General features: G+C 46.7%; 1 protein-coding gene across 1 annotated transcript in view; it reads left to right on the top strand.

Annotated features, from left to right (window-relative positions):
• Positions 1-11,184: 11,184 nt before the first annotated feature.
• Positions 11,185-23,070, top strand: part of UHRF1 (ubiquitin like with PHD and ring finger domains 1) — a 31,344-nt gene continuing 19,458 nt past the window's right edge. Inside the window, exons 1-2 of the mRNA XM_069649349.1 lie at positions 11,185-11,366; positions 18,088-18,248. Of these exons, the coding sequence (XP_069505450.1) occupies positions 18,096-18,248 (153 nt within the window). The 5' untranslated portion in view covers positions 11,185-11,366; positions 18,088-18,095. The remainder of the gene's footprint in view (positions 11,367-18,087; positions 18,249-23,070) is intronic.

Below are 23,070 nucleotides of genomic sequence, written 5' to 3'. Positions count from 1 at the left end.
CATGGTGTGATGAAACAGCCACTGCCGGATAGTAGTATGGTGTTTGTGGCTAAAGTTAATATTGTATATGGTAGATATCCCACTTGAAGAAGAGTATTCTCCAAGTCACAATTGCAGGCTGGTAATGCACACATCCATAATTACAGTGATACACTTAGACATAGATTTACCATGAGGCAATGTTTCCTTAGTACTACCAAGCTGCTACAAATGGAGTCCATTTCTATGGCCCATCACTAGAGTGCGCATAGCTAGGGAGCTAGATTCATTAATTGCAGGAGCTTTATATGCTTGTGACATAGAAACTGTGCACAATAAGCTAGCCACTATGGGTTCTGATGCCAGCTCTGCTATAGAACTTCTGGCCTGGTGGGGCCCATTGATACGCCCAGCACTGCTACAAGTATTGACAGCCAATTGAAGATGACAGAATTTTAGACATGAAGACATTTTTGTCTGCCATAGGGCAGGTCAACAAGACTGCTATATACACACGATGCATTGTATGGCAAACATTATTTGATCAGCAGGTGTTGGCTTTTTACTGGGTGGGGGCGACCATCCTCCACACACTGGCACGCAGAGCTACAGTTACCAGCATACATATGGATTGAATTGCTTGCTTTTGATTGCATGAATAACACATGCCATGCTTGATGTAAATTAGTAGAATTGTTTTTATTTAGATAACCTGGTGCCCATGGGTTCACCTTGTTCATGAAATTAGATGGTTTCTGGTTGGGTTCCACCTACCTGGGGGAAGTGTCTAGTCACACAGCCCATAGTCACGCTTGAATGCCCTGGGATCAGGGGGAGGTAGGCCCTTAGAGTGAAAAGGCTGCCAGGTTTTAGAATTGGTAACCATAAATAAATGCAATAGTGCATTGTAGATTAGACTACACTGGATTGCCTTGACATTTTAACTGCATGCTGCTTTTTAACTGACAATCAGTTATACAAAATTGATTTAGGTATTTTTGTGTAGGCCATGTTTTGGCTAGAGTAAATGTCCATGTTCACTTGGTGTAGGTATTTTTGTGTAGGCCAGGTTTTGGCTAGAGTAAATGTCCATGTTCACTTTGTGTAGGCCAGGTTTTGGCAAGGGTATATGTCACTGTTCACTTTGTGTACATTTTGTTTAGGTAGTGTTTTACCTTGCATGCCACGCTAACTAACCGCTAGAAGATAGTTTGCTTAAACCTCTTGCAAAGCCCCAAGGTCTTTATCACTGCACTAAATACTATATTGATAGGTATTAGTCAGCATTTGTCGCACAAACGTTGAATAGGGGTGGAATGTAGTGATACACGAAATTGCAACCTTGCCAATCAGGGCTTTAGATGACAGCATTAGCCGCTGAAAGCCAATAGTGTATTCAAAGTATGTGCTAAAAATGCTGACAGTAGTCTGTTGTAGCACTTCCATTATGCAGTAGTGAGCTACAAGGAATATGCAGGCCTAGTATGAAATAGGTCACATTAAGCATTGTTGATAGACAGGCAGGGAGGGCCCCTAGCTCTGTACCTAATAGGTATTTTTGGAGTGTTTGGAACATTATGGCACCTATATAGCGCTTAGATAGCCAGTCTTAAGCGCTATAAACACTAAGCTATGAGTGCATGCCTTTTAGAGCTTGCAGATGGGGTTAATACATCCCTGCTTCCCTTAGAATATTCAGCCTCACTAACGGTAGCCCTGGCTCCAAGCTAATCTTGCTTTTCTCTGGGAAGGTACTGATAAGACATTCCTCAGCCAGCGCAGATGGGAACCAGGGAGGGGTAGGAGCGAGCAGGGTGCCTCTCAGAGAGAGTTGGGTTTTTTCCATGAGCCAGTTGCACAGGGAAAGTTCTGGAACTGTGCGTCATGGTGACTGACAGCAAGAGATTATAAAATATCCATGCACACATGACTCGGGGGGAGATCGTCCTGTGGACTTGATTCATGCACGGTCAAGTGCCCGGAATTGGCTCTCACGGTGTCCTCCAGCATTGTTTTTCTGAGCGGGGCTTGTTTTTACAGCTAGCTTATGAAAAGCCAGGTCTCCCAGTGCTGATTAAAGGGACGTAAGACTGTGTTTCTCTATGTTTCTCTATATTTCTCTATGTCTCTCTATGTTTATCTAAGTTCCATGTTTCACTATATTTTGCATTGTTCTAAGTTTATGCTTTGTAATATTCTTTAACTTGAATCCCAAATGTATATGAAATTCACTGCTTAGAATAAATATGCTAAAACTTTGAGGGTGTCATTTGTCACTAGCATGAGATCACTGCTCAGCACAATAGAACCTGTATTTTGGGCTGAAATGGGTATTTTTGCTCTCAAAGGGCTGGCCCCGAGGAAGATTTTGCCCATATCAAGACACCCACCCCCTGAAATTTTGGGCTATGTTGACTTGACCTGGCTGACCTACAAATCAGTTGACGGACAGAACAGGACATAGATGTTAAACGGCACCTGTGTTTGTTCCTAAAGGCCCATCAAATACTAACGTAAAGCATTTCACTGTTCGTTTTTAGGCAGTTGAAATCATGATATGGGTTTAGTACTTGCATGCCAGGGGAGTGATTGGAAGGGTAGAGAGGGGACAGGAGATTGCTCATTCTCACAGCAATCCATAGCTGGGTGCTTTCAGACTTAAAGGAGAGAGGTAACTGCTTGTATCATTGAAGCTGCCTTAGAATAGTCTCATTAGAATGCATAAAGAAGTTAGATGCCCCCACACAAATAAATGTGCCACTCCCCCACCGCTCGTGAAGTTCGCGCCTCTCGCAACATTTGAAGGGTTAGCGGTCTCCCGAAATGTAGGTTTTGTCGAGCCCCTGAACACCAGCACACACACCATTCACCATACACATACACGCACACACACGCATACCCAGCCACCCATACATTTAAGTGTGTACCCTTTCACCATAAAGGCACCCCCAGGCAGCCACCCATATATTTAAGTGTGTACCTTTTCACCATACACTCACACACGCACACCCAGCCACCCATACATTTGAGTGTGCACTCACACAGGCATATCCAAGCTGCATCATGCACTCACTCATTAATACACATTACATTATATACATGCATATACACACACTTACATGCACGCACACACATTTAAAGAAAATACATGTTCTTACCTTTAACCTGTTGCTCCAGGGAACGAGACCTTCAGCTCCCTGCAGTAGCCAGGAATGCTTGTTCCCGTCATCTGCAGAGGATCTGGAGGCCCCGTGTCATGGGGTGGAGGGGAGTCCCAATACTTCAAAAAGAAATTGTTTCTTTTTTAAATCACTCTGACTTCATAAAGACATTATTTCCGTTAAAGGACCAGACCGGAAGAGAAATAATTTTGTAATGAAGGCAGAGTTACTGCAAACATAATCTATGGGCCTCATTATAAGTGTGGGTGTCCGGAAACAAGGGTGCTGGTAAGCTTTCCGGCACCCTTGTTTCCGGACCGCCACACTCAGAGTATGCCTGTAGGGACTGCTGCACCCGGCATATCTGACCCTGGCGAGCGCAGTGTGATGCTGGAAATGCATTGGAGGGACAGGACCTCCCGGTCCTTGTCCTGTAGTCCTTTTTCATTTGTGTTCTGTATTGTTTTCTGCCCAGGAGTCGATGTGGGGCTCCTGACAGTGCAGCTCTTCTTGTTTTTGGTTTGGTGTACAGACCCATGGGATACCCTTATGGCACCAATGGGTGGGGGGGCAAACCTGTGCCCCTAGTACATGTTTTTGGGCACCTGTGTGTGGCCCACAGAGCAGGGAATGGGCTGGTGGCAGCTCCATGCTGAATGTGACAGGTGTTCTGAGTATCCTCCATTTTGGGATACCCAGGCGCTGCCATTGGAATCAGTTGATTCCTGATAGGAAAAAAGATGGCCCCTGTGGCCTCTTGCTTTCTATTGCCTGTTACCTTGTTTTCCCAAAGTCCAGGGAAGCCCTGGCTCTGTCCCTTCCCCCTGACTGGCTGTTGGGTGGAAGTTCCATATATGGTGTTGTTGGGAAGTCCAGGCCAGACTGGCTAGAGCCTTCCCAGTGACTGTATGTTGTGGGTATACTCTGTGGGTGGGACCTGGGTGAATGGAGTGCGTGACCAATAGGCACTTCTTGTTGTGGGTGTCTGGTTTCTGGAATGAGAGACAAAGACTGAGACAGCCCTGCCCAAAACTGGTATGAATGCAGTGTGTAGTGTTGAATGGCTGGGTACTTATGCCAATACACATTCCTTGTTGTGAGTGTCTGAGAGGGAGGAGTATGGCCTGAATGCACTGTATGCCTGATTGGCTGACTGACTGCATGAATGCCCTTCTGTATGATTGGCTGCTGAGTGTGACCCAGCAGTGTGTATGAGAGCCAGAATAGAATATCTGGGGACGTCCCACCACTGGAAATTGTTTAGAAGCTGAGTCAACACTTGAAGAGTAACTGGAACTGCTTATCCTCGAAGCCCAGCTGGAAGAAGAACTGCTGCTGCATGTGCTTCGACCCGATCCAAAAGCTGTCGAGTTCATCGAGGACTGATCCGAGAGAGAACCTGGCTAGGCGCCCTCTTCCCGTGCTCCGAGGGACCATCGAGCACCGCTAACCTTCGCCGAAGCTCCCTGGAAGTCAGACCCTCGAAAGGCTGCCGACCGGAGACGGGGACCGCCGAGGAGAACGAAGTGAAGAACCCGGACATCGACGCCGTTGAAGTCCATTGCTGTTGACCAGGGTTTGGAGTATCACCGTAACTGCTGGAGGCCCGTCGAAGCTGTGTTGCCCAGAAGAGGGAACCGCTTGACGCTGTGCTGCAGATGACCGGAGCCTCCTGTTCCTTTGCCTAAGACTGTAGAATTGAAGGACTCCTTTGTCTGCACCGTCGATCGCTTTATCCCGCTGAAGAAAGTCAGGGACGCCAACGCGCCGAGGAGAATCCGCCGGTGTGGTTCCTGCCACCCAAAGACCACAAAGACTTTGACGGCTCCACGCCCTTATCGGGCCACAGTTCTTCAGAAACTTTTTGCGGTCCTGAACTATTCAACGCCTCATCCGCGCAGGACGTCATCGACGAGCACCGCCTGGATCGACGCCGTGGTCGCGGCACCCTCGAACTTTTCATTGACGCCGTTGATGCCAAGTTCACCTTCTTCGACGACTCTCGAATATCCGTTGCTCCTGCTTTAAAGGGAGTCACTCAAGAAGGATCCATCAACGCCTCTTCGAAGAACTCTGCTCTGCCAGGTGCATTGGGGGGGTAAAAACATTATAGGCGGAAATAAGACTGGTAGTACAATATATGGACTGGGCTTGTTATATCTGTCCGCATAATGAGGCGCTATTTCTTTTTGAAGTCATAGGGCTCCACGCCCCATGCCTTTGAGGCCACAAGCCTTTGGGCTTCCACATCATGAGGTGGGGGAGCCCTCGGACGTCGTAAAGAAATGGAATCTATTTTTTAGTCACTCTGACTTCATCAAGAAATTATTTATGTAAAAAAAATCTCTATGAAGGCAGAGTGACTTCAAAAAGAAACTTTCTTTTTTTTAAAAAGAAATTTGTAAAAAAAATATATATATTTTTTTTTAAATATATATTTTTTTGTCTGAGGGTCCCCTACCAGGACATGGACGGGAGCCGCAGTTACACCCGTGCTTACAGACTGCAGTCGTATTTTACGGCAGTGACACAAATAATCTGGGGGGATAAAAGCTATTATATCCCCCCACTTAAAATTGTGATTCAGCTTGTTCAGCAAACACGCCGCTAACAACACGTCCTACCATCCTGCGTTCCCACAGGTGTCCCGACAAAAACGGTATCTCACATGTGTAGGTGCACCTACCTTGGCGCAAAGGGAAAAGGCTAACCCACTGGTAACACCAAGCCTTTCGGCAGAGCAGATTTTGCTCATGTGAAAAACATACAGATTTGGGCCTAGGGTGTTGAAGCCACCAAGGAAAACAGCTAACCCCATGCATTTCCAAAAAGAGGACACCCATGGGAATCCACAGAGGTCTGACTTGCGCGAATCGCCCCAGAATTTATTACCCACAATCCCAGGCAAATTCTGAAATTTGGTGAAAAAACTACAATTTTCAGACATTTCCCTCTTGCCACCCACCGAAACACGCTGCCAACACCACATGTCCTACCTTCCCGCGTTCCCACAGGTGTCCCGATGTAAACGGTACCTCACATGTGTGGGTGCACCTACCTGGGTGCAAAGGGAAAAGGCTAAACCACTGGTAACCCCCAAAGGGTTTGGGGAGACAACCTACAGATTCGGGCCTAGGGTGTCGAAGCCATGAAGGAAAACAGGGTACCCCATGCATTTCCGAAAAGAAGACACCTGTGGGAATCCACAGAGGTCTGACTTGATTGAATCGCCCGAGAATGTATTACCCACAATCCCAGACAAAGTAAAAATTGTGTTTTTTCCACCAAATTTCAGACTTTGTCAGGGATTGTGGGCCATAAATTATGGGGCGATTCTTGCAAGTCAGACCTGTGTGGATTCCCACAGGTGTCTTTTCGGAAATGCATGGGGGTCCCTGTCTTCCTTCGTGGCTTCGACACCCTAGGCCCAAATCTGTAAGGTTGTCCACATGAGCAAAATTCCTGAAAATCTGCTGTGCAAAAAGACTTGGGGTTACCAGTGTTTTAGGCTTTTCCCTTTGCACCCAGGTAGGTGCACCCACATATGTGAGGTACCGTTTTCATCGGGAAACCTGTGGGTACGTGGGAAGGTAGGCCATGTGTTGTTGGCTGCTTGTTTCCGTGGGTGACCAGAGTGAAATGTGCGGAAATTGTGTCTTTTTTCCTGTCATTTTCCTGATTTCCCTCCAAACTATGGACTCTTTCCCTACATAGTTGTTGCCTGACCTGTGCAAATCACCCCTTCCTAAACTTGGAATATCGTCTACTTTTCAGAAATGTATGCCTTTCTGGCTTCCCATTCAGCTTTCCTACCGTTTTCTTCCATTCTGTGCATGCCTGTCCTATTGGACAAAAAAACGCCAAAATCGCCTACCTCTCATGGCTGGTTAGCATATCAAAATATGTTATTTTGGTTTCCACTCAATCTGTTCTTGAAAGCCTGGAAAATGGAGAATCCGGCACATCAAACCATTTGTTCCTAGCTCTTACATGGAAAATACCACAGGCTCTTTGTACAACATTTTATTGGCATTTTCTGAAAAAAAAACAAATGTTCTCCTTTTTAGTTATTTTCTCTCACCCCCCTACAGCAAACTAGGATTCCTGTGTGGCGTTACAACCGCCTACATGTGGGAAAAAAGGGGCCAACTTTGTCCGAGTTATCTCATGTAACAAAGAAGTTACATGGGATTGAATGGCGACATACCGAAATCACCAAAAAAGGCCTTGGCACTGGGGGGAAATACCCATGGCAGTTAAGGGGTTAAGACAGTAAAGCCCCAGAGGAGATATCATTTGTAAGGTAGCTCAGTTAGTGAATTCTCCAAATGCAGATTGTGCACAGGAATATGTAACACCTGTGTTCAGCACCTGGCTTAATCTTCCGGTGGGATAAGAGGCAGAGTGAATGCATTCAGCTTCCGATGCAACACAGCATTTTCCAGGTCAATTGGTTCAGAAAAAGTGGTGGGAAAACACTATTACTGTTGCTTTTTCTAATTGGCCAGATTTTCGTGCATTTTCTGGGTGGAGTTCGGTAGCCGAGTGGACACACCATGACCCCCTATATTTCCCGCTCCACCAGACAAATGCGACCTTACTGCCAGCATGGACACACCATGACCCCCTATATTTCCCGCTCCACCAGACAAATGCGACCTTACTGCCAGCATGGATTCTCATGCTGGAAATAAGGAAAGGGATTCCTCTGGGATCTGCTTGGAAATGAAACCTGGTAAAAGCGGGCGGAGTCCAGAGGAAGCCATTGTCAATTCCGCCAGCAATCGCTAATTGCATGAGGTATTTACACTTTTCCAAAGTGGAAAAGCAATGTGATTTCACCTGCCTTTTACGCTAAAATCTTCCATTTTGTGGCGGAAAAGTAAAAATGTGCGCCAATGGAAGTGGTCCACTCCATGCAGTTTACTTTGCTCCTTGATGCTTGGGGGTTTTGCGTGATGCTACACATGTAATAAATAAATAAATACATTTAACATGACCCCAGATAAATGCCAATTCGCGATCAGAATGAGTGAGCATGGCATGTCGCTGGTAAGAGGGTGTCCTGTGCTTCTTGCGTGCGTTGGCAAATGCCCTTAACTGACATCTCGCGTTAAGCAGGTGCTGAAACCCATCAGTGTGGATTGCGCAATAATAAGCCGACAGAGGTATTTCTAATGGCCAATTTTGCTCTTTGGGTGACATTGTCAAAGTGGGATAATGTTGCCCAGCATGTGCCACTTTCTCTGTGGAGTGAATTGTGCCCACCCCGAGGAAGAAGTGTGAAAAACCTACAAGAGCACTGTGCCCTGCTCTTTCTGTGTGTGTCTTCCCCACAGGGCGACAGATGCCGACTCTGACATCGGTAAGTCTCAGGTGGCAAGCCTGTACCCTAGTTGATGTGGCAAAGGATTCCAGACTTCTGAGGCTGATAACATTAGTAGCATTGAGTTACATGCCACCTGACAGGTATGTGTGATAAAGTTGCAAAGCAGAGCTGTTAGTGGGCTAAAGCAGGAGGCAATGTCTGCCCACCCTCAAAGGGTACGTACAACCAAAAGTAATAGGCCCCTCCCCCCATCATGGCTGTAGGGGCCAGGCTCCAAAACAGGGCAAGAATGCCCTCCAATCATCCATGCCCACGAGTAGGGTACCCCTCGTGCTCCAGGAACCCTGTTGAGCAACCTCTGTGCTTTCCAGGTGATACCAATGTTAATTAAAGCCAGAAGTCTAAAAGGTAATCGCTTAATTGCAGCTGGAAATTAGCTCCTGGCGTGATCAAAATGTCTTAACCAAGTGTGACATCATCCCCTTCCTTTATAAGCAATATGTGTGCTCTCGCGTTTCTTCATCCACTGAATTACTGTTAGAAACAAAGGCAAGAATTGTGTCTGTTGTGTAGGCATTAGGAAGGCAGTTGCCAGCCTCTGGCATAATATGCCCATGTTCTTCCAATATTGGCTAGCTGTTGTCCTCTTATGGCCAGGTAGAACCATCATGGCAGTGACTGGCAAATGCCTTTCCCCTGCAGACAGAAAAGCGGAAATAAGAGGCCAATTCAAGACACGGAACAAATAGAAGTTAAGACAGACTGCAGCTGCCTTTACTGTGTTAGGGAAAATATGTTGAGTGTTCAAGCAAGGAGGTATGTATTAAGCAAGCAAGCAGTGAGACAAGGGAGAGGCAAAGAAAGGCCAGAGGGGCTCTTTGAATAATGTAACAGGGCAGAGGCCCATGCTCTGCCGTCCTAGTAACATATGAGAGAATCAAATAGATCAGGCTTTGCAGCAAATGTTAAACGAGAAAGGAACAGAGTCCAGCTCTGCATTCAGAATAACAAAGGCAAAGAAAGGCTAGGCTCTGAAGCCAGCATGAGATGGAATAAGAGGGACCAGACTCATCGTGAGAGGCTGGCCCGGCCCTCGCAGGGGCGCAAGAGGGGCAGCCCACATAGCGGGCTGCCCCTCTGGCAACCCCCTGGGTCCACATACACCCCACCTACAAGGCATCGCACGGGTCCGACACATCCGGCCATGGACCTGGGGAGTGCTTATAAGGGGGTGGGCTTGCGATCGCTCATCCTCCTTGTTTGCTGTACCCCCCCAAAGGACAATCAAAGCAGCAACATCACACACCTGGTCCCTCTACTCCCATAACAGGGCTTACTCGGAGGTACAAACAAGATTTCCTCTTTCTTTGAAACCCCCATCTTTCCATTCCAAGAGACACACGTCTCCTTGCCCCACACAAAAAAGTAGCAACTTGCAGTTGGTAGAAAAGGCTTCAACTCCTTTATTTGGCAGGAGTCTACTTACAGGTGATCTGCCTCTTAACGAGCTGGCGTCCTAGCTGTGGCCCACTGGAAGTAATTGTTATTTCCTCTCTCTTACCATGAGCTCATAGTCAGATGAAAAATCCAGAAATGCAACATACAAAGACATGTTCTTTGCGGCTGCATCCTTTAATTTTCTTCTGTTTCTTTTCTTCTTTTCTCTTGTTTTATACAGTGATATTTGTAATGTAATACGTACTATTTTAATTCTAATTTTGTGAAAAGTCGAGTTCTTTGACTTAAACACAATAAATAAATAAATAAATAAATAAATAAAGCAAAGTCCCCAAAATGTCCCTTGTCCCCTCCAGATTGTATGTGTCTCCTACGCCCCTGAACCCACTCCAACTTACGCAACCAGGAGAGCTCCTGGAGACCATGCAGATGGCAGCAGTGTTCGGAATAAATCAACATAACGTAACCTTTTATTAATTATTATGCTGGTGCTATTTCCTGTAATGCTACTTTGTGTGATGGCACTTCTTGTCACACCATGGTGTTAGATGTAATTTGCCATCCATAGTTCTCAACTCACACGCTTTTGGCGGGTGTCACCAGCCTTGTAAAGGGCTGACTCACCCACCAAGAAGGGGCGTCTCACCCGCCAAAAACAAAATCGGGTGATTTCACCCACCTTTGCAACAAAAATGGTCGAGATCTATGCATGACTTCCGACGATGTCATCAAATATACAAATTAGTTCTCACTCCTGACAATTTAGAAAACTTGAGAGCTCAGGTTAACTTATTCGCTTCTTTGCTGAAGTCAATTTTTAGTAAAGAAGAGATTGCCAAATTGCCGTCTGCGTGTCTTGACCTAAAATACAAATCAGATGATCAAACTGAATCTTCGGCCTCAGCGTGGCTGCCACAGTTGTACAGCTACGAGATCATATTTAGCAATAGGATGGGCATAGCCTTGGCTGTTTACAAGTCAATCCTCTGTTGCAAGGGCATAGTCTTTTTTCGGTGTCTAGTCGCACACTTTCCAGAAAGCGGCCATATAAAGTACAGGCAACAAACGTTTTCAAAGCATTCCAAATTGAATAAGAAGCGGAGGCGGGCCAGACAAGAGGCGGTGTTTGTCTATGTAAAAACCCGCCACTCAACCACTTGTTTCCGCCCTTGTAGGTAGAGTTAAAGCCCATATGCCCCGCCTCATTCCAGCTCCGCGCCAAGCTCGACCAATCAGAATACCCCCGCCCAAAACACCAATTTATTGCGCGCCAAGCTAGAAAAGTTCCTGTTGCTGCCTGCAACTAGTTGTAAAGCAACGCGTGTGACGGGAGCAGAGATTGAAGACGAGTAGAAGCAGTCACCGTTTACACTCCCCGAAAAGTTTCCTCTTTGAAGCAACTTTGCCGGTGGTCTCTTCGCTCTTCAATTACTTAACAGGTGAGGCGACGAGTTTGAGACACTGGTTGTGCAAGAGATAAGCGCCTATCCTTGCCATTACCTCAATTGGAAATAAAGAGCTATCGGGGGAAAAGAAACAATTAGCTAGTTGTCATAGAGCTCAGCCTTTCATGGCCCTTGGGCGGGTGAAAACACTTTGCATTTGGCGGGTGACATCCCATTGATTCCTATGGGCGTGTGAGGAGCTTGGCGGGTAAAAGCACATAAGTGGTGGTGACTCCCGCCAAAAGCGGGAATTGACATGTATGGGTTGTGCTTCTTTGGGAGCAACGCCGGGTAGCGGGTGCAGATGCGGCCAAGAGTCAACGCCGGTTCCGCGCTGTTTGCCGCCATGAGGGGGAGGGGCTGGAAAAGCCCGCGAAAAGATCTTGCCGTTGAGGTGCCAGGGCGCGTGCTTTTTATTGATTGAACCGTCACGGAGCGTGGGCAAAACAGGGTTAAAACGCACAATCACGGGGAGTACCGTGACACTCTCCAGTGGCCGCTATTTCTCTTCCCCCGCCGCCGCACACGGTGCGATCTGATTGAGGTAACGACAAAAATAAAGCCTACGCGGCGATCGCCTGGCCCCGCGTGGTGTTATGGTGGTAGAAACAGCAGTGCAGTGAAATCTGAAGCAGAAACCCCGGATAGCTTACTGCAAGGGGTAGGATGTGAGCCGAGGCTCGTCAATATTTTTACTATTGCCCCTATTCCCAGCCCTTGGTTGAGAAGGACTTGTCGGCAGGAACGTCACCTTAGCACAGCATCGTGTCCTTGTAGTACGATAGAAACACCCACCCTTCAACGTTTTGCACGGGAAAACCGTGTTTTTTATTGGATAGAATTGGAAATGCGAATTTCAGGGAGTCTTTGTGTAAAGTACCTTGCTATAGCTTAATTTACATCTTCGCTGTAGCAGTTGGCTACGTTTTTATTATATTGCCTCAATGTGTGGTTAACTACACTATAAAATGCCTCTTGAGGATTATTCAAATAGTTCGTATTGAAAGGCAAGGGTGTTTTTCCTCACTTATTTACAAAAAATTGCCTACAGAATAACTGCTTTATTTGTACTATTGCTGCTTGAGAAGCCGCCCCACGTGGTTGTGAACGGTAGCCGACAAAACATGGACTTGGTATACTTTTTTAAAAACTAATTCCCATTCTGGTATCAAAATGAACTTGCAATAGCTAAAACTAGCTCCTGAATAATCGGTCCCGTCATCACCATGTAGGAACTTATCGCACGTAGATGAAAATCGGAACACTGCACAATTATCTTGACCCATTACTTTACTGCCATTATCTGTGTCCCAGCAGTCCTTTTGGGCTTATTCGACTATAACCCCGCAGCACCCGGTGAATTCAAACCCTGAATATTGGTAAACATTACTAGCTACTCTGAACTAGTCCACATTGTACTATCATGTCAAATGCATGCTGTTTGTGCCAGTCTGCTGCCTGCCCAGGTTCGCAGTCTTGCCCAAGTCTTTAGCCCTTGATCATACTACGCCAAACACTGAAGTGTGTGTCCCTCTAAACTACATGATATTGAAAAGGGGGAATTTATGTGCTAAGCATGACTTCAGAAAGGGAGGATGTCGGTTGTTTAAGGTCAACCACGCTAAAGCTGTAAACTTATCGGACCAGTGTTATAAAAATGGACGGAAGCCTCCATACAATTCACCATTAAAGGACATTAACAGAATTAAAGTTGGTGTGTAAACATTAAAACTTGTGTCTCAAACTTCTTTATCCGCTGACCTACCTATTACTGGTCCTTATTCTTTCTTTAAAAACCTCAAACCAACTACTATGATTTGACCACTACCTTGTCCCTGTGTCCATATCTGGCTCCATTGTGACGGTTGGCTATGATAGTTTATTTATATAGCGCCTATACACGTGTTTCAAAGCGCTTCAAGGCAAGGGAGGGTACAAGGGGATAAACAAGAGGAGAGGGGTGCAGAAAGGAAGGGGAAGAACAAAACAAGCCGTTAACATACTAGGCCTGACCTTTCCGATAGTGCCGGAGGGGACTGGGGGAGAGGAAAAAACAAGTAAGGGGAGGGGACAGATGAGGTTGCCATCATACTAGGTCCAGAGACAATTCTGAAAGTGTAAGTACATAGAAGAAAACGGGGTGGGGGAGAAGATGGAGTTGGCAGTCAAAAAGATTGGAGAAGCAAGATAAGAGTGAATACAATTGCAGAAGTCAGTAGTAACACAATGTTGCAAGCCAGGATACAAGATTAAGAAGGATACAAGATTAAGATTGGAACAGCATGATTCAGGGTCACCATGAGTAAAAGATGCAAAAGAGTCCAGCATGAGAGTTGAGAAAAGGTGACACAAGTGAATGAAGTCTATAAAAGTCAAATCCAGCATTGGCCCCAAGACAGTGATTGTGAAACCAGAATGTGTCAGGACAGACTCCTGCAGAAGTAGGCTTGAGGGGGGGTTAGGGGGGGAGCAGGGTAGAAGAATCAAATAAAACGGGCAACACCTGTGAGAATGGTGGGGGTACAAGGGAACAACACGGGGGGAGGGTGGGCAAAGGGGGTGGTGATGGCCTGTGGGGACAGAGTAAACACATGTTGGTGCATGCTTACCTGCTGTCTGAGCAAGGGGTCGGGCCCTGGGTCCTTCTGGAATTGCCATTTTCTTCGTCAGCCCTTCGCTTAGGACGTCTGGACGAGAGACGTTCTTGATTTAATAGTTAAGAGCAGGAAGGAAGAAGCAGGGCTAAGTTGGGCATGGCTTAGGCCAGGTGACCTAGATCCACTTGCGCCTGCTCCCCATCTGCAAAGGAAAAGAGGCTGGGGGGCTCCATGAGTAGGGAAAAGGAATGGCAGGCAGGAAGGCATCAGGTGGGTGGGGCTTGCTAAGTGGTGAAAGAGCGGCAGGCAGGACGGCACCAGGTGGGTGGGGCTTGCTAAGTCGTGAAAGAGCAGCATGCAGGAAGGCAGCAGGTTGGCAGGGCTTAGGCCAGTTGACCTAGATCCACTTGCACCTGCTCCCCATCACCTGCATGGTGATATGCTGGGAGTAGTCCCATCTCCTGCAGGGTGGTGTGATGGGAGAAGCTGTAGACCATGCAGCTCTGGTCCCAGGCACTACAGTGGAGGTACTCCCAGCTATCTGCCCTTGGTTTACGGGACAGCAAAGTGCTCATACGTCAGAGAATGACACTGCAATGCACACGTGAGCCAGCAGCTGCTATAACACACTGGCGGTCTGGGGTGCAATTAAATGCCACCCCGGGTGTAGGATCATTTGCCCCATCCCCCGTTTTACACCAGGAGAGCTAAGGGCACATGGTAGATTCAGGACACTAAATCTCAATGTTCTCTTGTCACCAGGAGGTTCAAAAAAGCCAGGACTCCAGCACCCGGGAATAGCGCTTGGGGGCTGCCCTCTAACTCATTTTTGGATGGCAGCCCCCTGCCAGTCTGATGCGTGCTTCATTGTGTTGTGGGCTTGCATTTTTTTACTCTAGCTGCAATTTCTAACTGCATTTGGAATTTAGCCCTCCTTTGAATATAGCTACTGTTTGAAGTGGGAGTAAATGAATATTTCTTCGCACTTAGTTTTCCTGCATATTTAAAAACCACTAGTCTCGATATGGGACAGTCACAAAAGAACCTCAAACGCACAAGATTGTGCCACTTATTCTTCTCAGCACCCTCTGTTTTTGGGGGAGCTGAGGTCGATGGCATCAGACTCCAATCACTCGGCCTCTGGGATGCAGCATTGAAGTAAATATCCTTCCTCTCCAGCATATCCTAAATTGCATATGTCTCCCATCTCTACTATACGCCCTGTCACTAATGGGAGTACCAAAAGGCACCTCTCACCCCTAGTCTTTAACCTCTACCGTTCACATGGCCTGTCCTGCTCCAACTATGCAGGTGACACCCAAAGGAACCTTCTAATCTTATCACCTTGCGGAAATCGCCCACTGGATGACAGCTAACTGCCTCCTTCTCAATCCACTCCAAGCCTGTCATCACCTGTCAATCGTGCATCTTCCCATACTTCACCTAACCCCAGAGTAGCCGCAATCATGACTGTCTTCTTGCCTAGACTATGCCAAATCCCCCTACCTGGGCACCTCTGCAGCTCGGGTCCTCCATGTCCATAGAGGGCACATCAAACCTCCCCGCACCCCTTGTGTCCGGCACTGCTCCTGTGGGGGCAGTCCACCTTCAAGACGAGGCATCACCCACCATGCTCTGCACCACACAGGCCCCTAATATCTTCAACACAAGCTCATCCCCAAAAAATCAAACCAACTTGATCAGGCACAGCTCTCCTCTTGGTCATCCCTTTCACTAAATCAACCATAATAGGGGATCCTCCTTCTCAGTCCAAGCACCCACAGTATGGAACTCCATACCTCAGCATCTGCTGCTTTGTGGATCACCTCTCCTTCCAGAAGGCACTCTTCCCATCTGTCTTGACTGACCTAATCTGTATCTCAGGTGAATTGCCCCAGGCGGGTAGGGCATCGATTAGCCACGCGAGGAGAGTGCAGAGCACCCACAGAATGGATTCCCATTTACCCGCACAACAGGACTTGGCATCTGTCACCGAAACAAGTTATTGGCCACTACGCTCGGGTACGTATCACTCAATGGAAGCTGGCTGTATCCCTCCCACAGGCATGGCCGCCAAACACATCGCCTACTCGTCACTGGATCATGTTCGTCTATGTGCATGGTACATCTGGCTTTCTATGGCATGGAACAGAAAATCCAAGCCAAATTTGTCCACTACATGCCGGGCTCAAAGGGCGTGCACCTTCTCGGTGGCTGCTGCCAGGGCTTGGAATGACTACCTTTTTTTGCTTTGCAGGGGACCGCAGACCACTTTGTCTTTAGTTGGCTACTGAAAACAGCGCTAGTCTAGAAACGGTGATCTCATAAGAATTATCATGACGCCAGCTCCATGATGCCTCCGGGTGTGCTTCAATAAATTCAGTTAATATAACCCCTGCCACTAGAATGCAGATAAGACACAATAGCATTCGGTCTAACTGAAGTCTCCTTGACTTGAATGCTCTCTACAGCACCCATCCACAAGCTAGTTCTGCTTGTGTTGCTAGCAGGTATGTGGCCACGCCACCTAGCTTCGTACTAGCCAAATACACACATGCGTTCTGAACTCCATGGACTAATCTCTCATTCCTCTGTGTTCACCTACATTACTTTGCACCCTTATCAACAGAAATGGGTGCTGTACAAATGCCATATTACTTTATGGTCATGTTATAAACATTTGTTAAGGCTGTTTGTCTTCACTACACTTTGACTTTCACATGAGGCCCTACTGCCTTTCCTGAAGTAAAGCTACAGTGTGTGCTGTACAGGGGCAGGGCTAATTCTGCCCATTTTGTTAGGGTATTGAGCACAGACCTGGCTTTGGGAATCAACCAGCTTTATAATGGGGGTGGGGAGGTTGTAAACAGTGAGGGAAGTGGAGAAAAAGGGAGCATGGGCTAAAGGGGTGAGAGTGGGTGATTGGAGCAAGGGATCTACAGGCAACCAGAGGGCTTGGTCGGGAGCAGATCAGAGTCTCGGGTAGGCTGAAGAGTGCATGGTTTGTGGACCTAGGTGTTGGGGAGGGGAATTTCCTTTAAGAGGGAGGTCTTGAACTGTCCTGGACTGTAGAAGCAATGGGGCAATTCTGACTTTGATGGGGACATGGTTCCAGAGTCTTGGTTCGTAGACGGAGATGGCCTGTCTTCTGGTTGTTTCCTTTTTGTACATTTACTTCTGGTGAATTGCGAGATGCCGAGTTTCTCAGTGAGGCAGGGTGACGGCCTTGTAGATGATGCAACAGGATTTGAAGATGATGCAGGCTTGCGGCATGGGCCAGTGCAGTTCAATGAAGGTATTGGCCATGTTCAGAGTGAAAAGGATTCTGGTTCCCCTGTAGCCTATTCTGAGTGATGTACCTGCTCCTACCCGTATTTGTGACGCATGTTTACTGCCTTGTCTCTGGTTTGATCTGTAGCTGGTATGTGGCGGTTTAAATCAAAAAGTGGATTTGTGTGCTGGTAAAAGTGGATTTGTGTGCTGGTAAACTTAAGCTCAAGGGGTTCTGTACAACACTTCGCTCCCCAGAGGCTGTGGATGCATTGCTCCCTGTGTGGCTCTTCACCCCTTTTGAAAGCTGCTGGGTCGCTGAAATAAATACCACACGAATTGCATATCATGTGAAGGTGTTTGCAGCTTGTTATGCAATGGTGTTGAACACAGGTATAGAGGAAGTGTTTCCTTGTGATAATGTCCCAGGAAAATGTTGCCAACAAATGGCCGTGGTTTGCAGGGACATATCACATTGAACATGTGGGGGACACCCCTGCTCCCCATGACCCATATATATGGTAGCATATATAAAGTTGCTGCAGCCTTTTCTCGGTGGCTATATGTATGGTGACCATATACATGGGGATAATACCGGGTACTGAGAGTATCGTTAACTTTTTTTAAAGGTGGAAACATCAGGGAACCAATTGGTTGTTAGATTACTAATAAAATCCCCTATGGTAATGGGGAGTCCTGATTAGATAACTGTAGTATTTTTACAATTTTGTTCCCAAATGGGATGCCAAATCAATCTGTTGGCAATGTATGGTGGGCTATGGCTCGTGTATGCATTCTAGGTGTTCTAGCCCTCAACTGTTACATAACTAGGCCTACATCTCTCCCAGCTGCAGCTATGTGGATCCAAGTGCGCACCATGGATGGTAAGGAGACTCACCGCATCGACTCTCTGTCGAAGCTCACTAAGGTGGAAGATCTGCGCCTGAAAATCCACGAAGCTTTTGGTGTGGAAGCAGATCGTCAGCGGCTCTTCTATCGTGGCAAGCAGGTAACCAGCAAGAGCCGCACTGTATGGTTTATTGGTTGTTGGATTGGGACACAATCTTGGTATGCGGCTAGGGTTGACATTGTTAAACTGCTTGCTACAATCGGGGAAAGGGCCGGTTAAAAAGCACCTCGAGCGCGCATTTCAAACGGGTAGGGCTGCGAAATGAGTTTGGATTATTTACTGGTAGGGCGCGGCGTGTGGTAAAAGAAGCTCTGTGGTAGTCTGCCACCCGGCAACATTCACTCTCGAGAGCCGCCTACTTGGAGCGAGCACTGTGTACAAAATCGAATGGCTTACCTGACCTTCAACCCGCACCCGACTGAATTACCAGTCTCTGGCTGCGTTTTCCCCATAATGGCCTGCCTTCTGCAGTTGCGTAAGCTTTTCCCGGTTTTTAAGATGTCGAATGCTAGCTACCCGACAAACGCTTTAGCAATCTTTAAACAGTGAGTTTTAACCTGGGTTCAGCGATTGCTGTACAGGTCGACGTGTTAGGAGTCAAGGATCGTGTGAGCTGGTTGGTTATTTGTTCTTGGAACTGTGGAGCACTTGGTCAATGCAAGTGACCCCCACAAAGCTGCCTTTCTTTCACATGTCCAGCCATTTCTTTACTGCTATTGGAATACGATGTTACATCAGGTCATCAACCTGCGGCTCGCCAGATGTTTGGTTTTAGACTCGCCTCACCCAGCAGTCGATGGTGAGGGATCGTGGTGGTTGTGGTCATAAACCTCTGGCGAGCAAGAGGTTACAGACGCCTGTAATACTTTCATATACAGCAAATCTTGGACGTGACATACCACTAAATTAATTTCGGCAAGATAAGAATAGTGACCCTACTAGTTCTACCAGCTATCATCTGACTCCTGAAGGTGCTGTGTACAACTTAGCCTTTGTTCCCCTCCCATGAGGTTACAGCAGGAGTGTTCACCATTGATGCTGGTCGATCAAAGGCTGCCTTTAAAAAAAAAAAAAAAAAACAACCCTCGGCGCATTATTTGTTGCACGTCCAAGACCCTCAGGTATCAGTGTGGTTACAAGACAGCTTGGAGATTAGTCGTAGTGTTACCTCGCTCTAACATTGTTAGAGTACAAATTAAAGCACATGTGACTCGTTAGTGCAACAAGACAGTGCTTACAGATTTCACTGGCATGTTACAATTTCGCTGCGGCAAGTCCTTTAGTGCTAATATTGGTTAAATCAGGTTTTTAGCAACTTCTTGTAGCCAGGGAAGGAAGATTGTTTTTTGATGTTAATGGGGATGGCGTTCGGTGTTTAGGGGCTAGCAGGGAAGCTGCTGCCCCCACTCTAGTAGTTGTCATTGGATCTTAGTGATCTGGTGTATTCTTTTGGGTGTAGACTATTCAGGTAAGTTGGGCCTTTTTTGGTCAGACATTTATGAGCAATGCAACGTGTTATAAAGATTCTTGCTTTGATGCGAAGCCAGTGAGTGTCCTTCCTTGTCTTGGAAATGTGGTCTGATTTCTTTATTCCTAAGGCTGCTCTTAGGACTATATTTTGCAGTAATTATATTTTGGAAAGGTTAGTCTTGGAGGTGCCTAGTAGTAGTACATTGCAGTAATCTAATTTCGATAATACTGATGCCCTGGCCAAGGTAAGGCAGCTTGCTGCTGTCAGAAATTAACAGAGCAATAATTTTGGGGGTGTAGGCCGTGGAGGAGGCTTGCACGTTGGTCATAGTAAGGCTGGCGTTGAGTAGGTCCTAATGTTTTCAGTTGCTTCAGCACTGGAATAAGAGTGCCATCGATATTAATAGCTGAGTAGTCTGGGTGGAGAGACGCTATTTTAGCTGGGATCCTACGATGAGGACTTCTGTCTTCTCATTGACCGACTAATTAGTGGCATCCAGTTTTGGATGATTACGTACATTTTGTAGATGGTTGCGGTGTCCTGGTCATTGTTACCTGTGAGTGGAATGGGGATCTGGGTGTCATCCGCAAAATTGGTGTACATGACACCCATGTCGTCTAATGCTGGGAAGGAGTTTGGTGTAAGCGTTGTATAGAGCGGGGGAGAGACATGATCCTTGGGGCACTTCTATGGGGACTGGGATGGGGTTGGCTGCTTCTTTGCCTATGGACACTTTGGAAGTGCGATCGGTGAAGGATTTCGCCCATGCAGTGGCTTCACTGGAGAAGTTGAAATCCCGAGCGAATGAGGTGCATAGTTTATCATGGTCCACCAGATCAAATGCTGCAGAGGTTCAACGGCAGGAGATCTATAATGGCATCCATCTGGATTTTGAGGTCTATAAGTGCTGTTTCTGTACTATGGTTCGGCCTAAAGCTTGATTGTCTGGTACCGAGAAGCTGATGCGATTGAGTTTGGATTTGATTATAGGCTAGTTTGATGATTTTGAGTAGGGAGGGGACCATGTGGTGATGATTCGGGGTGGTGGGGTCTAAATTTGTTTTTTAGAAGTGCTAACCCAGGCTTCTTTGTAAGCTGGAACTGTATTGGAATTGAAGGATGAATTGACAAATTTGGTAATGGTGGGGGACAATGTGGAGGTGCATGCTTTGATTAGTTTGGCAGGGACGGTGTCTCCTTTGCAATTAGAGGCTTTTAGTTTGGAGATGGTGTCAAATACAAATTCTTGGGTGACCGGTGTGAAATTAAATAAGGGCTTGGGGTTATCGCTGGTGGTGGGGGTGGGTATAGGGTGGTTTTTATCTGCTAGTATTTTAGTAATTTTGTTCTGGAGCACAGCGATTTTGGAGGCAAGTGCATCTTGTATGGTAGTACACCATTCAGACTCTCCAGCTTGTAGCAATTTTGCGATCTCGCAACATGCCGTGAAATAGCTGTTTTTGCAAAAAAAAACAGCAAAAACTAATACACCCCCAAAACATTTTTCTAAACTCAAGGACTCAACTCTTATTTTTTTGCTCTCACGGAATTAAATGCGCAAGCACATTTCATCACTTGAGCAAAAAAAAGGAGCAGTCAGAACCACATCTGAATGGACGCTTATATGCGCCTATTCAGGTGTCCTTTTTCACCGCTGTGCAAAAGATCAGGTGGCGTTTCTGCGCATTTAAAAGCGCATCCCAAATTGACAAGCAAGATGCTCTGTGCAGAAATTGTAGGCCACTCTATGCGCCCACTTTACTTGCACGAGGGGTGCCACTGCTTTACAGGGTCTTTACTGACCCATGCAATACTTCACGTGAGACACACGTGCATTTCTGTTCCCCTAAATGGGATAGAAATGTTTTGTTTTTTGGGTTGTATTTTATAGTGGCAGGACCCTTAAGGGCCAGTCAGGTGAAATGCACGGGGAGCCTGTAGACCGTTGTCGGGAGAGCGTTTCTAACACAAACGTATTCAAAGTGGCTGGCCAGCGCATCATTTGCGCTATAGCTCTGCCCCATGGAAATGCGCTGGTCACCTTTGAGATATTATTATTATTATTATAATAAATAAAAACAGCACATCTTCTGCTTCAGATGCCCCATTTTGTGAGAGTGGAATGATGGGTGAGCTGTGGTGTGGTAGGCAAGAAAGTGAAGGGAGATCAGAGGGAGAGCACTGGGTCAGGGTGGGGAAGCAGTGATATGATATGGCATTTATAATGCGCCTATACACAAGTGGGCAAGAGCGGATGCGGTGGGCCAGAAATCGGAGACGGGAGGTACAGAAAGTGGGATCGGGGGTGGTAGTGGGCTGCAGATTGGGAGAAAGAATGAGGGAAGAGTGTGATAGAATGCGAGAAAGGATGAAAGATGCAGAAGTAGCATGCAAGAATGAAGGACTGTATACTGCGGGAGGAATTGGGGAGCGTGCAGTGTGAGTTGGGAGTGTGGTTAAAAAATACAAGTTGTGATGGGGAATTGGTGAGACGTGAGGTATGTTGGGTGAGAGGTGTGTTGGTATCTGCAGGATCGCTGAACATAAAAGGGGACTATCTTCAGCATTGCAACTGAGGTTAATAACATTAATATTAAATAAGCATGCACATTAAACCAAAAAAACATGGCCAAAACTGTTCTGCCAAGCCAGAGACATCTAGGACTCATATTTGATATAAAAGATACATATATTGACACCCTGGCTCTCTTAGCCTTGTACACAGCCTCTTTCCTTCAATGTACCATCTTGCACTCATCAATAAAAATTGTGCTGCAAAAATGCCGCCATAAATAAAGGTTTGTGCTGCAAAATTTGCCAATTCATGCCGCAAAATCCTAGAGGGTCTGATTCTTTGCTGGTGTTGGTGGGTGTTTCGGCTGGAAGGGGGGTTTTCTGGTTCTCAAGGATAGAGAAAAGTTCTTTAGTCGGTGCTGCATTGCTGATGCAGGCGTTGTATGAGTTGGCTTTGTGGGAGATGATGGCTATTCTGTAGGTATTGTTGGCCTCCTTGAAAGCTTTGGCTGAGTCAAGTGAGAGGAGTTTGTGTGTTAAAGAGAATGTTTCTTCCTTCTTAGGGCGACTAGTTATTCGTCGTTGAATTTTAGCTGTGATAGGGGCTACTACATCAATGGCAACAGGGGTAGTTGTGGTAATACTCGGCAATGGCAGTGGGATTGTTTCTGAAGATAGAATAGGTTTCTAGTGTTTTGTTCAGGATGGGGTCAAAGTTCTCTACAGTGAGATTCCTGGGATTTCTGCTTTTGATGGTGTCCATTATTTTGGCCTTAGGAAGGCAGGTGTCATCACTCATGAGAATGAATTCTACGCAGAAGTGGTCTGTCCAGCTAAGTGGTGTAATTGGGCCTAAGGTGATTTTGGTAAGGGTGAGGATCCAATCAAGGGTTCTGCCCTTGATGTGAGTGGGAGCTTTACAAGTTGGCTGAAGTT

This window comes from Ambystoma mexicanum, chromosome 1p (assembly GCF_040938575.1).
Source record: "Ambystoma mexicanum isolate Mex_15411 chromosome 1p, UKY_AmexF1_1, whole genome shotgun sequence".
Lineage (NCBI taxonomy): Eukaryota > Metazoa > Chordata > Amphibia > Caudata > Ambystomatidae > Ambystoma > Ambystoma mexicanum.
Note: the sequence above shows the minus strand (reverse complement) of the source record. Positions and strands in the feature narration are given on the sequence as shown.